The sequence below is a fragment of the Emys orbicularis genome, chromosome 3, assembly GCF_028017835.1.
Source record: "Emys orbicularis isolate rEmyOrb1 chromosome 3, rEmyOrb1.hap1, whole genome shotgun sequence".
NCBI lineage: Eukaryota > Metazoa > Chordata > Testudines > Emydidae > Emys > Emys orbicularis.
In genome coordinates, this window is record NC_088685.1 from 79,311,670 (window position 1) to 79,327,754 (window position 16,085).

Here is a 16,085-nt window from a genome sequence, read left to right on the forward strand (position 1 = left end):
CATAGACCTCTCAGAATACACCAGATATTTTTCAGTAAGATGTGGGTTTACTTTTTAGAAAGAAAATATGACGAAATCAGGGGAGCAATGTAAAACTTTTGATGAAACCCTTCCATCTGAAATTAGTCATCTATAATTGTACCGGTTTGATACATTATATATTATATAAGCAGGAGTGAATGTTCTGTCTCTGTGGGTATTTCGAATACCAAATACTGGGTAATAACATAAGAGGCCTCCATGTTTCTAAAACTAACTTGTCTCTTTATTAAGAGAACTATTTTCAGGTGCTGCAACTGCAGCTAGCATTCAAGCCATGTGCACACAGACAGACTTTTCCAAAAACTCTTTCCTCCTGCAACTTGTGATCCTCCCTCCAAGTTCCATGCAGGCTGCTACAGTGGAAATTGTTTTTATTGGACCCCACTAATCTTTCAGGCAAGAACATCTATGACTACCATCCTCTTTGGGCCTTGCATTAGATGGTGTGTTGATAAGCCATCAGTAACTGATTCTGGATTGGGTGGGAGGAAAGAGTATTAACAGGGTTTGATACCTGGCCAGGGACAATTTCCATGTTTTGGCATTGGAGAGCAATTCTTTTCCCCATCTTCCCATTTGGCTTGTAGCATGCTTCTGGTCTTGCCACTTTATCGTGTTGAGAGTTAGGGCTCTGGGAGTCTTCACAGCTATGCATTAAGTCTATCCAACTGCCATATTTTGGGTCAGGAAGGAATTTTCCATTCCCTGGGCAAGGTATTGTCATCTTACTTCTGTGCTGCTTTCAGAACTGGGCGGCCGGAGAGTGGCAGCTGTTGGCCGGGCGCCCAGCTCTGAAGGCAGTGCTTTGCCAGCAGCAGCGCAGAAGTAAGGGTGGCAATACCATATCATGCCACCCTTACTTCTGCACTGCTGCCTTCAGAGCTGGGTGGCCGGAGAATGGCGGCTGCTAACTGAGGGCTCAGCTCTGCAGGCAGCACCAAAGAAGTATGGGTGGCAATACCATACCATGCCATCCTTACTTCTGCACTCATGCTGGCAGTGGCTCTGCCTTCAGAGCTGGGCTCCTGGCCAGCAGCCGCCGCTCCAGCTGCCCAGCTATAGTGTAAGAGGGGCAGAGGTGACTCAAGGCTGCTTTAACTAGTACTGGCAATAACAACCCCTAAAGACCATTGGGGATTGGTAGAGTGTAACAGTGCTCTGTGCACCCCCTACTCCAGAGCCATATTCTGTGGCACACTACTTAAGCCAGTGCTACAACACCCAGGGATTCCCATACTCCTTGTGTGGCTTTGCATTACCCTTCCATTCCTTCATAATGGAGGAATGCTCACCTGCCCTATTAGGACAGCTTTTCATAGTCCCTTGCTCCGCTGGAGTAGGGTAAAGGGAAAATTTCGTAGCCAAACTATAGGGCTCTTAACTTTGGAAATTGCTGTAATTAAAGATAAGAATGAACTCATGTCTCACCTTTTCAAGAACACAATGTAAAACATTTCCTTTGCACAGGCTTTCCCCCAATAAAGTAAAGTACAAAATGAACAGCAAGATTGTTTCTTCACCTACCTCTAGAACAATCCCAGAAATACGATCAAACCACGTCAATTCCAGTTTTGTGTTACTTTGTTTTATTTGGCACCTAGATGCTGTCATGGTGCATGCACTAGAAATGTTTAGCTAGGCATGGCATTTCAATTAAGTACTTGGATTTTTACAATTCTGATTTTGCTGGTGCATTTCTAGTCTTATTACGGGTGGGCTTCCCTTGCAGTCAGTTTTTGTGCTGACGACAGCTGCCACTGTCGTCTTCTGGGCAGCTTACCAGCATAGTAGTAGCATGCTGATGGGAAAGCAATTCTTTAATAGTTTGTCAACTGTTAAATTTAAAATTATAATGATTCATTTTTAATGATAATTAAAAATCATTGTAGTTATTTACTATAATAAAGACTATTTCGTAATTAATGATAAGCTCACCGGATACAAACAGAGTCAAAGCAAAGCAAAAAAGGCAGTAACATTTTCAGGTTTTGATTAATACAAATCTATGTATTCACATTTTAAGAGCTCCATTGTACAAACAGACACAATGTTTGTAATGTTTCCAAAGTAACCATTAAGAGATACTGTGTCAAAGGTCACAGCAATAAGCTAGGGCAAAAATCTATTGTCCCCAATGCTTCCTCTTTCCAAGTACAGACCTCTTTGGTATACTTGACGGTTTGCCTTGGGAAGGCACTGCTGTAAACAGATTCAAGTTAAAGAACAAGCGTTAAACTGTTTTGTCCTTAATGATATATTAGCTCATCGGTACTGAACTTTGTATTGGTAATACTGATGCAAGATAGAGACTCAACTAAATTTTTCAAATTATCTCCTTTTGTAATATAAAACAGTACATGGACAAAATTAAGTCACCAAAATTAGTTGGTGCAAGATTAGGTTAGGAATTCATTCAAAGATATTTTTATAATCAGTCAAGGAAGTGACTAGAAAGAAACTGCACGTATCTTGATCACCACTCCTTGTATTCACAATCTAAGACAGAAAAACTTTCCAAAAGAAAAAGTAAAAGCCCTTATGACCAGGGAAAACAATTTTTAAAAAAGGGTGTAAATCTATTTTTAGAACAAAAGTCTTCTACATTCACTTTGTGGTCAAAATCAATTTGATACATGCACTTTTTTGCTTAAAAAAGGGGTAGGCTTTGAAAATGGAGTTTTAGAACCTGAAACTTAATCCAAGAACAGGCATTTAATTGCTAGTTTTCAGAAGTACAACCTCTCCAATCTCCTAAAGGTGGAAGAGAATGAGAGATATGTGCCTAACGGAGGAAAAAAGCCTGTTTGTGCCCAAGGCCTTATCGACATGGAAGAGTTTTACCATATGCCCATATAACAGCTGCATGTGGGCACTCTTATTCCATTGTAAGACTGTCTTTTTTGGTTTATCTTAAACTCCTTCCCAAGTGACATAAGCTAAATGGAATAAAAGTGTCCACTTGGGGGGCGATGGTGGTGAATGGGGGGATCATACAGATATAACAATATTAGTTTAAATTTTCACCTTGTTAGCTTACCTGTGAATACAAGCTTCAGCTTATAGCAATATAATTTTCCTATGTAGACAAGTCCTTATACATTGGAGCAGTTTACAAATGTAAAAATACAAATTTTTCCACTATTAACATCTGTTCTCTAAACAATTTTTTATGAAGTTACAAAAGAGTGTAGTCTTATTTAAGTTAACTTGAATGAAAAAAGGATACTTTCTTTAGATATATTCTTCCATAGGCACCTCAAAATTAATTCATCTCTGTAGATCACATTGTCTTTATAGATAGTTAAAATCACCTTTTTACATTATCCAAATAGCTAAATTCTCATGATAATCTTCACCTTAATTACTTAATTTTTACCTGATCATTCCACTTGAAGTCAGGAGTGATGTTCAGCCTAACACGGAGTACAGTACGTGTAATTGGCTGAATAGCTGCTTCCATTGTAATGGAGGGAATTTGATGGACACACTGTTTGACCTTTAACCCAATATGCACATGACGCAGCATGTGACCTGCAAAGAAAACACCAGGTGAAACAAATGTGCATTTACAGGAAAAATAATACAAATCAGAATTTTAACTAGGGTTTTAGAGAGGGATGTTATTGCTTGCTTGTTTTGTTGTTTGGTGGGTAAATGACTCTCTTGACCTGGTATGTTGGAATATTTTGTAATACTTAATTTGAATTAGCAAATTTACAGCTCAGAAAAAGACATTATTAACTCCTCTGCTGGCTTTTACCAATGGGTCAAAATAACTATTAAGAATTCATGCTGAATAATCTGCTATTTCAAGGCAGTTTTCTTTTTCTTCTAATGACTTTTTGACCTGCTAGTTAGAAAAACATATAGTCTCTTCTATACACATAAATACTAACTTATGAGATGATATGATTTTGTTTAAGTTGATTCATGACTACGTAATTTGCATCGATATGAGACACTTAAACTGATATCTATGCATGGAGGTTGCACTGATTTAACTAAAGCGGTATGTAAATGGATTTAGTTAAAACTGTATAACGTTATTACGTAGACTAGGCCTTACTCATTTTAAAATTGATCTAGTTAAAGCAAGGCAAACTCCTCAGGTAGACACAAGCAGGTTTAACCCTTGCTTAAATCAGTTAGCTTACATCTGTAAATTAAGCGCATCTACATTAGGAGTGCACCATTTTAAATAGATTGATTTTAAATCAATTTCTTTAAATGGGTGCAACTTCTCCAGTCCAGAAATGCCCTTATTCTACTTATAATGTCACTATTTTTCACAGGCAAAAGCAAAACTTCCGAAGGCATATAAAATATTGGTGTTCCTACGGTTCAGTTAGCTCAATAAGGCTATACAGGCAGATCAATTCTACAATGTGATGCATGTGGGTGAAACCTTGAGCCCGTGTGAAGACCCTATGTGGGTCTGTACAGGGATCTGCCTGCACAAGTCATTGCAGAATCAGGGCCTATCTGCTCTGGTGGTGGTGGTGATTTTAGAGTTACATCAAGAGGATGTTAAAAGAAATATCTGTGACTTCTGTGACTTCTCAAAATGTCAGAATCATACAATCTGCTAACCTAAGGAATTGGCTGCTTAAAAATAGGCATTTTTAACTAAAAGAAGTATAAAACTTACTTGATTCCACAAAGACTTAACATACTTTTTCAGAGAATACGACAATCAATTGAACTGTAAAAAAAACTGCCCATCAATTTCCAAGGGAAGACACTTAATTTTCATTACTTCTTTTGTTTCAACGTGAAGGCTTTTTGGTTTTTTAAATGAACTTGTTTTTGTTTAATTTTTAGGCAGATTGGATCCAGGATCTGCACATAAAGATAAAGTGCAGCATTTATTCCCACTGAATCATAGAAATGTAGGGCTAGAAAGGACCTCAAAAGTTCTTTAAGACCAGACACCTGCAATGAAGCAGGACCAAGTAAATCTAGACCATACTGACAGGAGTTTATCTATGCTATTCTTAAAAACGTCCAATTATGGGAATTCCATTATCTCCTTTGAAACCTGCACCAGTACTTAACTACCCTTATAGTTGGAAAGTTTTTCCTATTATCTAACCTAAATCTCCCTTGACCCTATTACTTCTTACTTTTCCTACCTTCAGGGGACATAAAGAACAATTGATCACTGTCCTCTTTATGGTAGATCTTAACATATTTGAAGACTTATCAGGTCCCCAATTAATTTTCTTTTCTCAAGACTAAATATGGGCATTAATTAAAATATTGAATAGTACTGGACACAGACAAGACCCCTGCAGGACCCCACTAGATACATTCACCTAGTTTGACAGTGAACCGTAGATAACTATTCTTTGAGTATGGTCTTTCAACCAGTTGTGCATCCAACTTGAAGTAATTTCATCTAGACCACATTTCCTTAGTTTGCTTATGAGAATGCCTTGTTACACTGTGCCAAAAGACTTTCTAAAATCAAAATCCATCATGTCTACAGCTTCCCCCCAATAATCCTGTCAAAGGAAATAAGGTTGGATTGTCATGATTTGTTTTGACAAATCTATGCTGGCTCTCTCTTATTACCCTATTATCCTCTAGGTGCCTTCAAACTGAGAGCCGGCACCTATCTGAAGTCTTTCTCTATCTCCCATTAGAATAGGGATGCTGGAAGGGTTTCCCTGCCAGCCAACTCCTCTCTTTTTTATTTCAAGTCACCATGCTACTTAGAAGGGGTGTGAGGGCTCATATTGAAACTAATAGGGAGAGGTGCTGAAAACAAGCTACCAGCCTGAAAATGCTCTCTTTCCATATTTCAATGTGGCACTGAATTCTAAATTAAGAAAAAGGATGGCTGGCAGGCCAGCAAATGCTTTCCCTCTCTCTCCAGTGTTTTGGAGGGAGGGAGGAAGGGAGACAGAAAGAAAGCAGATAGGGAGAAGGACATTAAACAAGTAACAGCTCTCAGGGATGCACTTTGTATTTTTCCTAGGCATTTATAGGGCTATCGGACACCCATTACCACAGTATCTAATCACTAATAATCTATTGCCATGTTCAAATACTAGACTCCATCTGCTTGCACACGAAAAGTAGTCCATTTAAAATATAAATATGCATATTCTATATACGTGTAGAAACGTATCTAAATTCAGAATTCAATGGTAAGTGCCATTCACTTGAAATTGAGGGGAGTGAAACTCTTTCCATGTCTTCTAATCCAACATCCTATATGTTCCAGAAAAATCATAGGACAGCTTTCTTTAAAAAAAAAAAGCACAGGGCCATTCACTGCCATATTATACTAGTATTAAGCATTGACATAATACTGTGAAAGTACAAATTGATTTATTATAGTACATAAGGTACAGATGCTGATCTGAAAAGCCACAGAATACACACACATACATAGATACTATATTTAGGGATGATACAAAACCTTTGGAGATTTCTTTTAAGCACCTGATTTAACTTTGAAAATAAAAACATAGGCCCATATCCTGCATACACTTATGCATGGTGCTTAACTTTGGGACTACTCAGATGAGTCAAGTATTTGTGGGATTGGAGCCTTATCTTGGAAGTGATCTGAACACTTGCAGATTGCTGCCAAGTCAGGTATGCAGGTCATCTCTGGTTGTTGAGTCAAGCCAGTCCAAGATTGAAAAGATGCTGAATGTCTATTTTCACTGTACGTTTGGGAACTATTTGAAAATTCCCGTCTACATTTTTTGTAACAGACAGAGTTGAAAGTGGTCCAACCCTGATTATTGTATAACAAAAATGCTGTGAAAAGTATCACCTTGGACCAGAGGCCTCAAAATGCAGACTGAAGTCCAGGATCTAAAATATCCCTCCAAAGTAAGGGTAAGAAGTTAAAAAGTATTCAAAATAAAGAAAATTTCTTCTTAACTCTCTCCCCCGACCACATCAGTTGGTGGCTAGCTAATGCATAAGCATTTATATACACCTTCTAATACTGTTTTTATTCCTATAAATGTAATTGTGGAAGTCCTCATTACTGATATATATCAAATCCTTTATTAAACTCCACTAAGCTCTTGGCTGGAATGATAATCTTGTGGCAATGAACTCCTCAGGTTAAATGAAAATGAATTTGATCATTCAGAAGCAGGCATGAACCACTTATTGGTAGTGTCCTTTGTTATAATTCCCCACTTTCATTCTTTTTCACATAAACAGTATTCAAGTTGCAAGTAATGAAGGACCTGATTTGTCAACTATCAAAAATCAATAGGATTAATAGCAAGTTCCTACTCAATGTAAAGAGGAGAACATAGAGCCCAATATTTAAAGAGAACATTGCTTATTATGTTTTTTTACCTATTTCATCTTTCCTCATGTCCTTCATCTTATCTACAGAGAGATTCTTCTCCTCCAGCTTTGTGAGGACTGATGGTGGCAGCACTGAGAACTGTCGCAAAGGGTTGGCCCAGCCCCACAGCCGCTTGTCAATGACTTTGCTGAGGTTCAGTAGCCGGTACGTCATTGCAGGCCATCGTTTCCTAAGAGCAACCTCAAAAAGGGCTCGAACAATACGAGCTGCATTCTACAGAGTGAAACATCAAGATGAAGAAAAATATTAGATTCAGATCAAACATTTCTTATTGGATACAGCATGTATAGTATGTTTTTTCCTATCAGACTCCCCCCAAAATATATTTTTATTGTTAAGTTTTAGCTAAAATATTCTTGAAAAAATTATTTTTCAGTTTCTACCTAATGATTAATTGCATCTTTTAAAACTGCTTCATCAGTACTTAATGGGATGATGACAGTAAATACAAATTAAACAATTAAAGCTATACTGTTGTAGTGAACAGAAACAATTTTTGATAGTAATACTTTTTCTTGTTACAATAACCTTGACCGTGCTCAAAAATTTAAAATTGGATATTCATGTTGAGGGGAAACATGGTCTTGTGGTTAAAGCCCAAGTCTGGTAGTCAGGAGAAGTAGGTTCAATTGCTAGGTCTGCTGCAGGATTCCTGTCCTTGGTTTTGATCATAGTTACACCAGCACTCAGGGGTTTTGCTCACTGTCTCTCAATGACTTCTCAATCACATTTACTTAGTTTACAAAAATGTTTGCTTTCTTCTTATTTAAATTCCTTACAAATTTAACTTAGAATCTGAACATCAAGATTAATTCTTCGTAGACTTTACATAAAAAATAATTTATCCATCCCATACTCATCTAACATGGCAATGACAAATATTCTGCCGGCCCATTTCTGCCCAATTACACACCCATGCAAGCCCATTGTTTTCAGTGGGATTGCTTAGATGTAACTGAGGGAAGAATCTGACTTTATAGTGAGAAATTAGCTATCAGTTCTGTTGATGATTCACTGAGCAGAATAGCATTCACTCTGTGCTGGCTCTGCAATGCTAACAGGAGTAAAAAAAAAAAAAGGTACTAAAAATATTTTGCCACTAAAGCACGCAGCTACAACTCTTCTATTGAGGTAGAAGGAACAATTTTTTTTTTAAAATAGTCACCTTTTGGAGTAGAATTGCAATTTAAAAATTGTGATTCTAAACACTACTACTCATGTCCCCATGTAAATTATCACACATATTTATAAATTGAGCACCTGAGTATGGGACCACATCACCTCCTTTAAAATGCTACAGTTGAGAGAGACAAATAAAAGCTATAAATTGAAATTGAGAGACCTCTCTTAAAATGATCTTGTTGTGCACGTATCACAGTCTTTATGATATGTATAATGATCTCAGCAAGCCCATGTGCGCTATAAAACCTGAACACAAGGAAATAAGCTAAGATGGCATGATGATCTTAACTCAGAATATCTATGCTTTTAAATGTTTCACTCTCATCCTTAATATCATTTAAATACAATTTTTATTATTTCTTCTTAAAATGGTTTGGCAGGATGTGACAGCATAATGTCAGAACATACTATGCTGCTGCTTATTAATGAAGAGACAGAAATACTCCTAAATTGTCCCAAAGCCACAACCTTATAACCCACTACATACATTTAATATTGGTTGACATATGGAATTGTTATAAGCTGTGCATTATGTCATTCGCCTCTTTTAGGGGGCTCAAGCCAGTAAACAGATGCCTTCTTAAGGGGAATTTCAAGTGGCCACCTGACTTGCTGGGATGGACCCTAGACTTGTGAAGAAGCAGCAATATTCCATAGATTTCCAGTGCTGTTGTATCCATGCGATGACTAAACATCCCATCAAGTTGATGACCGCTTGGGGTGTTAAACTGAGCCATCAATCAAGAGTATGGACTGGTCTGCCATTACCCTGTGGGTGTCAACCTAGTGTAGTCCCCCAACTGTGGAGAGGTTTTCCATAAAGTTTGGTATCCCCTTTCAGGTTTCTTAAATTTTAAGTCCAAACACTACCAGTCACAATGCACAATCAGCTTGAAGTTATGTTTTGCCACTCTGCAAGATCATTCAGGCTAGTCCCTTTCAAATAAGTGAATGTTCAAATTAAGCAAATGCCAATCTGTATATGACTGGTGAACTTCTAGGGCCAATCTAGCTGTTTAATGGTATGTGGTGTAAACTTAAAGCCAATTCTGACCAGTGTGTATGCAGCCTATTTAAGATTTGTAAGACCAATATTAATAGCACATACAGACGCTTCCCGACTTACGAAAGGGATGGAACGGAACGCCTTGCGTAAGTTGAATTTTGCATAAGTCGGGAACGTATACCTGGCAATTACGCAAAAAAAAAAAAAAAAAGCTTACGGAACTTACAGAACTTTTTCCTTAAGTGCGGATTTCCGTAAGTCGGGTTTGCGTAACTGGGGGAGCGTCTGTATTCTGGTGCAAACCCCATGCAGCCTATTTAAGATTTGTAAGACCAATATTAATAGCACATATTCTGGTGTAAACCAATTTTATAATGCTTTGCAAAACAAACATAAAATTAGAATGCAAAAAAGTTAAATACATTTAAACTTTTTTGTAAATTTAGGAAACACTAAGGTTTAAGGCTAACATCTTGTATGCAATTGCAATTTAAACTATGAAAGCTGAATAAACAACAGTTAATGGCTACTATACTGGAAAATTAATTCAAACTGAACTAAAAAAGTACAACCTGGCCTCCTAAATTAACACTTAGCAATTATTTTCCACTAAATCAAAAATATTCTGTGTTGAAATCTTAAAAGCTCGTGCTCAGATTTTCAAATCATATGTGCAAATACGTTTGAAAATCTGGGCCCACATAGCTATCCATACATCTGGGTAAATGAAAGATGTGAAGAAAGACAAATGAATAGATTTTATAGATTTTTTTTTTACCTGTGCAACATATGCAGAGTCTGAAATAAGGGAGAAACTATCAATCTCTCCTCGGCTAATATATGTTTGAAGGAGGATATTTATCTTCCCATAACTGTTCTCCACACCTCCAGGAGCAGAAAGTTCACAGAAATTGTTCAGTAAGGCATCCAGTTCCTCTATTTCTTCTTCTCTTACCTAAAACACAATTAATAGGTTTGAAGAGGTTGGAGTAACTTGGTAAAAACTTTCACACTAAATTAAATTTCCATTCTCTTAGAAACATTATTTTAAACGGAGTCTAGTTTTACACAAAATAATAATAATAAAAAAACAAGTCTTCCAGACTGTAGCTAATAGAACTTAATTGAAACTATCTTAATAGTGACACAATTACATTTTATTATTCATCACCATCTATTAAGGTTGCCATTGACACACAAAAATTTGATATGCCACAAAAATTGAATCTTCTGACCCTACCATCCTCCATCTGATGAGATTTCATTTTTTATTTGACCAGAGTAAAACCTCTGTCCATCTGGATTAGGGCAAATTTGAATTAACATTAAATGCATTCATTATAGTCATATAGTTTGCATGTGGCATAATATATTCTTAGATCAAAACTGTAAAGTACTATGATTCATGATATTAGAGTTTTCACTGTTAATAAGATTAAGTCTTAATACAAGTAAAGAAATATTCATATCTACAGTTTGAATAATGCATTGCATTTTACATTCTCACTGATGAGAATGCAAAACACACCATAAATCTACTGAGACTGACATTAAACTTATTTATGTATGTAAGGTTTGGCCCTCACAGGGAACCAGTTGGGGGCCATTTCCATCAGGCCCTGACTACCTTACATCCAGAGGACTCAGAGAGTAGGGTTAAAAGCCCTACTCATTCTCTAACCACTGGTCATGCATTTTATTGACCCGATACTGTGGATTAGGGTCTACTTCCATTAAAAGTGTCCTTCTGGATGAAGTGATGCAATCTTACCTTGATCTGTTCAAATTCTTCTGCCTTAGATACTATAGCAAGAATATCACCTTCTGTTTTGTGAGCATCAAAATGTTCATTGAAAGTCTATCAAAAATAAAATGATTTGATTTACTGTTAAAAATAAAAATGTAAAAACAATAATTTTGACCTACCAACTTAAAATTAAAGACAATTCTGCTCTCAGTAACAACTCAAATAAGAGAGTCTCTAAGATTTTTAAAAGTAAGTAGGTGCCTCAGTTATTGGATACCCAGCTTCAGACAACTTAAAGAGGACCAAATGTTCAGAGGGCCTTTTCTGCACTTTCTAAAAAACAGCTGCTTTTAAGTTGTCTCAAGTTGGGGACCCCAAAATGGAGGCAACCAAAATCCATAGTCACTTTTGAAAATCTTGTCCACACTATATTTGAATGTGTACGTTAATATGTCCAATTAAAGGATGATGCGACAGATGTTCAGCTCCCAGTCTCCAATGGAGCAGGAACAGTTTTGGGCAGATATGCACATCTACACACCCTTCAGTGCACTCTTGCCTGTACTGCACTGATAAATTCTATCACCTGAATGACATGGTGATAGCCTTTTCACCCACAGAAACATTTCTGTTAGTGGGCTCTGTGCATGCAAGTGCTATTTCCTGCAAATGGATATACAGGTGATAAGATATCTAAGTCTTAGGAAGGGGCAGAGAATGTGGAAATCATCATCCAAAACCAAATCTGACCAAAACAATGCTTTCACTATTGCCATATGCTTAGATAGTTTCTTTTAGTAACCATGATTTGAAAAAGATATCAGTGTTAAATTGGCTACATGTCCTATAAAATCTTCTCATGACCATTTTATATAAAGGGTTAAAAAGAGAGAAGTATACCAGAAGTAGAACAAGTTATTGTACCTCAATAGTATTATACTTAATATAATAGTGGCTGGCAATTCTGCCTAAATCTGTTGAAGAAAAAAATCCAGTTCTCTCTTCAAAACGAATCATGCGGGCTTTGTCTAGCTTTCTGCCAACTTCAATCACCAATTGTTCTCTGTGCTTCTCTAGCCCTGGATCCATCTAGAGACCATGCACAAAATACAAAAGTGACAAATGAGGCATTTCACTGAGATAATTCAGGTTTTCTAGAAGTCAGAAACAAAATACAGTTGCAAAACAAATAAAATAAGGCCATGATTATCACACCAAGAATTAGTTCAGTCCTCATTAATACCAGTTATACTGACACTAAGTCCACAAAAAGTTGCTACACATACCAAACGTGAATAAAAATGAGAAAATGCAGCCTATATACTGGTCCATCCTCAAATTATACTATATTTCAACAACAACAACAAAATCAGGGAAGTTACTTGGCCCTGGACAGTTATAGCAGTGAAAGACTAATGATGGTGTTGCTGTATTTATTACTAAAATATAGCTTTGGCTGACTTGCTGGCCCATAGCTGGGTATCCAGCACTGGTTGCCACTGCCTCCTGTGCCTCTGTAGAGTCCTCATGGCTGTGTCTCTATAGTTAGGAATCCCGAAGGACTTCAACAATAGAGATCCTGCCTAGAATGACCCTTACCAAATCAGACAATTTCAGCTCCCAAGCACCTGCAACTGCTCAGATACCGCTACAAGAGACTGAATAGGTCTGGACTATTCATGTACATAAAGTTAAGCATGTGTGTAAGTTTGCAGGATCAAGGCCCTAATCAGAAGAAAGCTCAGTTTCTTCTCATATTGATATTTTTAATGAAATATTCAAAACCAAAATTAAAGAGAAAAAAAATCACAAAGTCCAAATATGGGCTGTCAACAAACTGTTGAAAAGGATGTTATTTTAGAAACGCTTTAATCGGTTATATAATTCATCCTCTTCTTTATTTCCCCATATTCCTAAGAAGGAAGGTCTTTCCTTCAGAATAACCGATATACATTTTTATTTACAGTTTTCCTAAGCTGACTCAAAAGGGAAGAGACTGGGATTCTCTAAAATTTAGAAGCATTATAAACACCATCATATAGAAGTTATGAGGACAAAAAGCTTCGCTGACCCGTGGAAGGAGAAGCAAGGGGTGAAAGATGGTAGAGGAGAGGGATTGAAGGAAGGAAAAAGTCAAAGGGTTTACCTTAAAAAACTCCCTTCAAATAAAACAAACTAACAACAAAAAAATAGTATTTCTTTTTCAGCAGTATGACAACCTAATTTTCTTTGCTTCTTTCCTACTCTCTTTATAATGTAATTTTTTGAGACTTTCTGCTTCAGCAAGAGGGAGGGAGAAGCTCAGACATCATCACTGCTACTAGCAAACAGTTTGAATTTTTGAGAAAAGTTGCTGATCAAAGAAACAAAGATGAGAGGTTTGCACATTTACTGAATGGTTATTGACTGAACATGTCTAGATCACGACTATTAGGCACAGCCCCAAGTAAGGCTGGGTGTGGAAAAGCATTACCCCAGGGTGAGCACTGAGAGACATTCTGGACTTCCTGGTTTACAGCCAGAGCTGCTACACCCCTTTGGGGAGCAAGGCCTGCTCCTTGGGGTGGTGGGGCGGTGTGAAGCCTGGCCTTGCCTTGCCTCCTTCCTGCACCTTTTGTGGTACTGAGACACCTCATGGGAGCAGGGACTGCAATACTATGTGGCTCTTACACAGGACATAAAGGGCAGGGGGGAAGAGAGAAGGTTTTTTGCACACACCCACACCCACTATACATCTGGGGACAATCTGACCAAAAGTGATTATGCAAATCAATGCACTCTGAATGGCTAGACTGGCTAATAATGGCTGGCCAATATGGATATATAAATAGGCAAATCACAAGATTATTAAGAAATAACTGTATACCGATTATGAAAATTAAACACCTACAACTGGATGGGGAGGAAAAGGAATTGCATAACTCATAAAACTATAGCTATGCTGCACCTGAAACTGCACAACTGCCCTGCATGCTGTATAACATAACACGACAATATAAAAACATATATCAGATGCTTCCAAGAAAGAAGAGAATATCTATGTCTGCAGGCCTACTTGCTCTCTGCTATTCAAAGGCATTAATAAACAACACCTCTAATAGGTATATCTTGTTTCTATCTTAACACAAGATAGCAAAGGCCACTTCAAAATGATTCAGTACAGGATGTGGCAGCAAAGGAGATAGCTGCAGGAATGGCAGAGCACTGGTGGACCTTCAGGATTGGCACTTGCTTGTCTGGCTGAAGAATGTCACAAACATATTTTTGTTAGTTTTATTTTAAAAATTATTCCAGTTAATTGTGTTTTAATGTTATCATTCAGTGTTACCAAACATATTTACATTAATTATCCAATATGCTTAAATCAATTAATAATTTGCCACAGAACTCAGTACTGCTTGCCAGAGACATGGGTCTTTGAGTGCGAAGGAATTCTACAGAGCTAGGATATGTCAAAACTCCCACTGTTGAGCCCCAGCTAGATCTAGTATTTGATGATACCTTAGAATAGATTATGCTTTTCATTTACCTGGCTATGTGAGTTTGGCTAACCATATACAAATACATTATAATGTAGTATGAGAGTTTTATTAATATGCATTTGGGATGACTGAACTCAGAAAGCCATTCTAAGTGAGTGCCCATAAAATATTTAAACTACACCTCACTATAATGTATTGAGAACTATGGAATTCTTACCCACTTTCCCTATGGTTTAAATCCCACTTCCAGACCCAAAGGACAAAGATATTGGACCTGAAACCTGACACTGGCATACTGCAAGGAACGTTGTAGATACTCAAAACCTGAGTGTTGATAGTCATATGAAAAACTATGAAGCCATGCAACAAATTGTGGAGACGTGAAACAAATTACATTTATCATGAACCTTTGACCATCTCATCTGCACTCTGACCACTAAACCACATCCAACAGGACTATGCCTACCCTGAAAACCTCTAAGCAGTTTCAAACAGTTGTCATTAAAAAAAAAAAAAAAATCTTCCAGAGAAATATTTCCTTCGATTTTTCCTCCTACCAGTTTATGTTCTTCTCCTGACTATCGAATTACTATTGTTGAAGGCTCTAGTAGACATATACAGCAGTGTTAAAGAAAAATAGGTACTTACATTTCCTGTAAACTATGAAACACACCAAAAAGTAAAAATAAGGAATTCCACTATGAAAAAAATCTGTGTTCTGATTTATTCCAATACACAAAATAATATCTAAAAACAACATCAAACAAAGGAATAAAACTCTTTAAATGACTGGATCCCAAGAAGAAAAAGACTTCAAATATGACTGAATGATTGATTTTATTAACCTGTTAAATTAACAAATATGCTGTCTAATAATTTATGATACTGCAAATGGTGAGATCTTCTAAAACAAATACTTGACATAGGAAAAAACGTGTGTAGAGCAGAGCTACGGCTTCAAGAACCTTGACTGTATAACTCATGTCTGACTTTCACTACTGAAATGCTGACAGTGACTAAAGCATGATAGCTGTTTTGATAAGAATGAGTGCTATGCGTTGATGGCTAATTTGGCCATTGAAAACGTATTTTGTATGATAGTGGGTAAAAGTGTTTGACAGGACGACTCAGAAGGGACCTTTTAACTTACTATTTAAAAAAACAATAACTCTCTGCTATAGAAAATATCTTCTTCCTTTCAAACACTTAAAGAATTGCTGATGTCAGGTAAAGCAGAAATAGCAAATATTTATCCTCACATCAGGAAAGGATTACAGAACC

At 37.1% G+C, this 16,085-nt stretch overlaps 1 protein-coding gene across 1 annotated transcript in view; it reads right to left on the minus strand.

Moving 5' to 3' along the window:
- The window catches only part of ASCC3 (activating signal cointegrator 1 complex subunit 3), a 525,526-nt gene that overhangs the window by 128,283 nt on the left and 381,158 nt on the right, over positions 1 to 16,085 (minus strand). Inside the window, exons 18-22 of the mRNA XM_065400559.1 lie at positions 12,247 to 12,411; positions 11,347 to 11,433; positions 10,354 to 10,530; positions 7,375 to 7,600; positions 3,419 to 3,573 (exon numbers count right to left, since the gene is read on the minus strand). Coding sequence (XP_065256631.1) covers positions 3,419 to 3,573; positions 7,375 to 7,600; positions 10,354 to 10,530; positions 11,347 to 11,433; positions 12,247 to 12,411 — 810 coding nt within the window. The remainder of the gene's footprint in view (positions 1 to 3,418; positions 3,574 to 7,374; positions 7,601 to 10,353; positions 10,531 to 11,346; positions 11,434 to 12,246; positions 12,412 to 16,085) is intronic.